Source organism: Austrofundulus limnaeus, unplaced genomic scaffold, assembly GCF_001266775.1.
Source record: "Austrofundulus limnaeus strain Quisiro unplaced genomic scaffold, Austrofundulus_limnaeus-1.0 Scaffold125, whole genome shotgun sequence".
Classification (NCBI taxonomy): Eukaryota; Metazoa; Chordata; class Actinopteri; order Cyprinodontiformes; family Rivulidae; genus Austrofundulus; species Austrofundulus limnaeus.
The window spans coordinates 660,760-666,837 of record NW_013952527.1 but is presented as its reverse complement, the minus strand read 5'-3'; the positions used below and the strand labels follow the sequence as shown (position 1 = coordinate 666,837).

Below are 6,078 nucleotides of genomic sequence, written 5' to 3'. Positions count from 1 at the left end.
GAGAGAGAGAGAGAGAGAGAGAGAGAGAGAGAGAGAGAGAGAGAGAGAGAGAGAGAGAGAGACAATTCAGCAACATGTAATCTGGAAATGTGATTCACTCCTTGGCCTATAACTATTTGGCCCTAAATGTTCAGGTTTCTTTATCCCTGAAACTAAGACAAGATGGATTTAAAAAAACTTTTCTCTCATTTGGAGCTTTTTCTCTTCTCTTCTTTCCTGTTTCTGGTGTATTTTTGTGGCAGCATTAAAGCACCATAAACAGGCCTGGGATAGTAGTGTTTGTGTCATTATATTTTTTAATTACATTTTTGAACTGTTTTGTTTGCAGGAGGTGGGAAGTATTATTGGTAAGGTATGTATTTTATGTATTTCCCTCCTGATAACAAACATAAAGTTAAACACATCTACAGAAAATWGTTATATTTAATATCGCCGGTTTTGTTTTTGTGTTTTCAGAAAGGAGAAACTGTAAAAAAGATGCGAGAAGAGGTGAGTTTCTTTAATAATATTTATGGCAATAGTCTTTGGCCGTCATACCACACCATACAGGTTTACCCAAAAGAGATTATTTAAATTTAATACAATCTTTTCTCAGATTACGGTAAAATGTCTCCTATGTTGACTGCATTAAACTTACCGTGTTGTTGTTTTTTTTTCCCCCAGAGTGGAGCACGTATCAACATTTCTGAAGGCAACTGTCCAGAGAGGATTGTCACCATCACTGGACCTACAGACACCATATTTAAGGCTTTTGCTATGATCGCCTATAAATTTGAGGAGGTATGATGAGTCACCAAAGCTGTTACCAGAAGCGAAAAAATATTTGTTTTTCACTCACATTTGATGCATATTTGTCCTCAAATATGACGAAATTAGCGATCAAAATGGCCGACCGGAAGTGTTTTTATCCAAATATTTTTAGTTCTCCTGGCCACAAAAAATCACTCTTCCATGTCTTGAAGCACTCGAAACACTTAATAACAAATATATTTTCATCTTATCAGGTTTATTCAGCTAACTGGCCAAAAAACGATGGAAAAAAAACATTTTCCTGTGAGCATGGCTTCCTTCGTTAGCATAGCAATACTGCCTAAATATGGCGACCTCCTAATTATTAACCTCGTCCGTCACTAAACAAAGTTCCCACCCCMCTCAATACACACCAAATGAAAAGTATGGTRATTGGCTAYACAGCTGTGGCATCAGAATAAAGCTCGGAGCTGAGTGGCCCAATCTACAGTCAATAAAGCCCAGGATGATGGAAACCGGAAGTTGGTCACTTCTGATATACTGTATTATTGGCTCTGGACAGCCGATACTTGAACCAAGCTGGTCAAATGAGGTGTCAATCAAAAGAGGAGGGCCTAGACAGTCTTTTTGATGCATTGCACACGGACACAGGATGAACAGAAACACAGAAACGACATCACAAAATAAAACAGAACAAAAACAGCATGCAGACGATCTGCAGAATGTTAGTTCATTAAACTTGTTTTAAATGTCCATCAGTTTGTGGCACTTTTTTTTTTACAAGCCTGGTCAATGCAAGTTATTCAACATCAACTTTTAAAAGTTTTCAGAAACACTTCTATTTAGAGATCTGAAAATACACAGAAAAACATTACTGAAACAAGGACGCCAACTTGTGTCCTCAGTAACTTGTGTGAAGCGTAGCAAATATTGATTTTTTTATGTTTTCCCAAAAACTAGAGCGCCTTCAGCTCATACAACAAATGGAAAATGTCAGTGTGGTTTTAGGTTTTCGATAATTTGCACCAACTTTATGTTTATCAGCGGATTTTTTTTTTAACGTTGCTACCAAAGCAATTAAGCATCATGAATGTTTTGGGTCACATATTCCTGCTCCATAATTTATCATTTGTTGTTTTCCAGGACATAATCAATTCCATGAGTAACAGCCCTGCAACCAGCAAGCCCCCTGTCACGTTAAGGCTGGTCGTCCCAGCCAGCCAGTGTGGGTCTCTCATCGGGAAAGGAGGCTCCAAGATCAAAGAGATGAGAGAGGTAAAACCAGTATTTCTCATGCATATCCAAACAATGTTTAATGTAGAAAATCAGCCTTTATTACGACAATATATGGAGCTAAATAGTATTTTCACTGCATAGGTATATTTGAGATTAGTTGAGTTACAATGTTTGAAATTGTAAATGCAGGATTTCATGAGTTATAATCATTATTTGGACTTTGTTTGGCATAAGTTATTGAAAGTAAGAGATGTGCAACAAAGCTGCACAATGAGTTCAATTATTGCTGCTTTTTTTACGACAGCCGTCCACCTTTACAATTATGCATATCAGCCGTCCAAATGATGTTTTTGAGACATTCTCCTAAATGTCAGCTTTTCAACGGTGTCAGTGACAGGAAAGTTCAGATTATGTTTTGTTCTCTTGTCCACAAATTACTGAGTTGTTCCAGTCTGCATCGCAGGTACTCACCCAGTAATTWAAAAAATGTCACTCTGAAGCCACGGAGCAAGTGCGACTAATTAAAAATGAAAATCAACATCCCTACTAAGTGACAGCCAGGGGGAGGTATACCAATGTTTGCTGCCAGCTTAATAACCACAATAAACTCCAACTTCCTGTTTAAATAGACTGTTGTTGTTAGAATGGAACCGGAGMGTGTTTCACATGTGGCCCTCGGGTTAATGTCAGCAGATGGGACCTGAGAAAAAAGRACCACAACAGGGCGTGAGGTGCCAAAAGAAATGTCTTGAAGGCAACGTGTTACCCYAGATGTCCCAGCTGAGGGTCAAACCACAGATGAGGCCGGTGCAAACATCCTAATTATCATGATGATCTTTCAGGGGCAATATTACAAGAACAGAGCTTATATTTATCAGGTAATTTGAGTAGAGTGTTGACAGGGTACAGTGTTCCTTCAGATGTCAGAGATCATAGCGCTGCACGGCAGAGCTTGTTCTTCACGATTTACAGAATAATCCTGCAAACAGGATTTTTTATCCCTTATCAGGGCTTGCCTGTTCAACTGAATAAGAGAGCAGAGGAAGGCAGCAGCTTTGTGTAATTCAACATGGCACCCTCAGCTGTTTTAAGACACACAAAACACAAATTAGGTTGGTTGATAGCTGAGAGCTAACTCAACACATTCTAAATACTAATCACAAGTTTGACCTAACTGCTAATGCAAATTTTAAAAAAGGCTCTAATTTTTATTTTTTTATTTATTTATACGTTTATTAATTTCATTTCTTTTAAAAACAACAAAATTTATACAATAAAAAACACAAATCACAAAAATAAAATGAAAGGCAACAGAAAGAAGAAAAAAATCTTATAATATCTGCACCTTTTTTCTCAAAAAAATAAATGTGACAATGTAACAATAATGATCTACAAGCAAAAAACAAAATCAAATCCCTGTTAGATATCATTTTGTATGAGTACACATTTACATACATTGTTTCATATTAATTCATCCAATCTTCTATATAATGAGCTAAAAACTGATGTACTGTTAGCCGAGTAAGCTCTWTCGCAAATAGTAGCCAAAAATAAATAAAATCCAAGATGGCCACCAAAGCTAATTTCAAACTTCTTTAATTCAGCCAATTTTCAGCCAAAGATCTACTGAGCTAAAAAATGGTATATTGGTAGCTGAGAGCAAGCTCTGTCACAAACTAAAGCTGAAAAATAAAATCCAAGATGGCCGCCTATTGGATGGATGTCTTTTTCAGACAGTTTTTCTCATTGAAAATGAATAAAGCTGTTTTCAACATCCCTGAAACTCTTGAAAAATGTTTATAAACCTTTAATGAATTTTACACCTTCATCAAGGTTCTGCTTTTTCTAACTTCTTTGTGCTGACTTTTTGCTTCTTTAATAATTTTAGCTTTTTTTCTTACATTTTAGCTAAAAATGCTATTCTGCTTTTTTAACCTCTTTTGCTTTTTTCTGCTAATTTGAGCTATTTCTGCTTCTTACAGTGGTTTTCTGCCATATTTAGCTATTTGCAGCCATTATAGCTAATGTTTAGCTGTCATTGGTTAAAGTTAGCTTTTTTAGCTAAAATAACAAGTTGGTGGCTATTTCAACTTCTTTCTGCTTTGTTCATCAAACTTATGCTTCATTATGAAATAAAAAAAAGAGCTACATTTTAGCTGTTTTGGAGGGCACGTGGCTAACCCTTTAATAAGAATTGTTCTGGTTGTCTTTTACTCTCCTGCAGTCAACAGGGGCCCAAGTTCAAGTGGCAGGGGACATGCTTCCCAACTCCACAGAGCGCGCAGTGACAATCTCTGGGACCCCCGAAGCCATCATCCAGTGTGTCAAACAAGTCTGTGTGGTCATGCTGGAGGTAACGTGTGTGTGGACTGTGGAAAAGTGATACATTTAACAATATTTTACGATATTTAAGACTGAAACTAGCATTTCTTGAAGRAATACACATTGTACACCWTGTATGCCAAATGTTTAACGAAGTCACAAAATCTGGTAGCACTCAGTGATTAATTTCTGGGAGTTTTAATAAAATGCATCCACTTTTATGAGTTATTTTGCTAACAGATAAGACATGACTGCATGCAAATGTGCTGACCTTTTAAATCTAGTCAAGCTAGTAGTTTTTCATTAGATAAAGTCATCCTAAAAGTTCTTCATATCTTACAAAATAGCAAACTTACAGACAAAAAGCAGAAGTGCTGCTGATAAAGCAGTTTGACGCTTTGCTTCTTTGCTGTTTCTTCTAGTCCCCACCCAAAGGTGCCACGATCCCTTACCGCCCAAAGCCCGCCTCCACCCCCGTTATTTTTTCTGGTGGCCAGGTAAGTGCTGAACAAGCCATGGCTCATTACTGCTTTCAGCCAACCTGGGCTCTTTACTGCAGCATCAGCTACAACCTGCAACTGGGAGCTTTCTTACTTTTATAAAAGGAAGTCGTGTGCTTTTCAGCCCTCGATTAATGAAATAATGTTTCACTGCATGTGTGCTGTTTGTTCCTCGGGTTGGTTTAAGATTTAAACATATATATAAATGGTTTAAGGCAGTTTTAATCCTAACAGCTTTAATGTTTCTTCAAGAGTTGTTGGAATRGGTGACTGAGGCTAAAAACCGGTGTGACATAGTTATGGCTAGATGTCTGCYAAGTTCTTATTTATCAAGGTCATGTAGTGTAATCTTGTGTTGCCATAAAGATGACTAATAAAACATAAGACTTATGATGTATAAACTCCCAAAAAGGAGATGGCCAGACTGTAAGACTGTCCAAAGTATTTGAAACCTTAAGTACGATCATCAAAAATAAATTCTCTCCAGCTGTCAGTTCTTACATCTTTTGTTTAATTGTGAAGTAAAATCCCCACATCACACATTTCTGGAAGCTGAGGTGACTAAACAACCAACTAATAGCAGGCAGAGAAGTGACAAACACRTTTTAAATCCTCTCATAAACAGGCTTAATGAACCCCAGACTCCACAATTGTTTCAGTCCTCTGGGTTTTAATTAGTTTGTTGYGGGTAATGTGACCCAGTTTTTTTCTCTTCTTGGTTTATAAAGTTTTTAATTTGGCTTTGCTGTTTATGGAGTTTTGATTTTAAATTAAACAAATGCCTGTGCATTTATGTCACTATATAGACTGCAATTTCTACAGTATAGATAGGAAAGAACAAACTTGCTCCAGGGCTTTTGAAATTATTGTTTATTGTATTATGTGTATTGATAAATTAAACACACATTATGTCATATTTGAAAGTTTTGAAGCAGATCATTTATTGCATCATTTATTGATTGAAAGCTTGCACATGTGTAATATAGCTCAGCTTTTCTGTTGCGTATTATCTCAGGTTTTGTCATCCGTGGGTATCTACTCCATGGTAGGYGTGTGTTTTATCCAGAGTTGTAAAGTAACTAAGTACAAATACTTMTTTAGTGTACTTAAGTAGAATTTTTGGGTATCTGTACTTTACTTGAGTAATTATTTTTCAGCGTACTTTTTACTTCTCTTCCTTACATTTTTAAAAAGGCAAGAAGTAGAAAGTCTTTACTTTTATTTCATTTTTGCTTGTTTTCATTCCAGCTTATTGTAAAAAAATAAATAC

At 36.5% G+C, this 6,078-nt stretch overlaps 1 protein-coding gene across 1 annotated transcript in view; it reads left to right on the top strand.

The window, feature by feature from the left end:
- The window catches only part of LOC106522276 (poly(rC)-binding protein 3), a 33,044-nt gene that overhangs the window by 12,852 nt on the left and 14,114 nt on the right, over positions 1 to 6,078 (top strand). The window contains exons 4-9 of the mRNA XM_014015226.1: positions 329 to 352; positions 457 to 489; positions 664 to 780; positions 1,894 to 2,025; positions 4,211 to 4,339; positions 4,731 to 4,805. Coding sequence (XP_013870680.1) covers positions 329 to 352; positions 457 to 489; positions 664 to 780; positions 1,894 to 2,025; positions 4,211 to 4,339; positions 4,731 to 4,805 — 510 coding nt within the window. The remainder of the gene's footprint in view (positions 1 to 328; positions 353 to 456; positions 490 to 663; positions 781 to 1,893; positions 2,026 to 4,210; positions 4,340 to 4,730; positions 4,806 to 6,078) is intronic.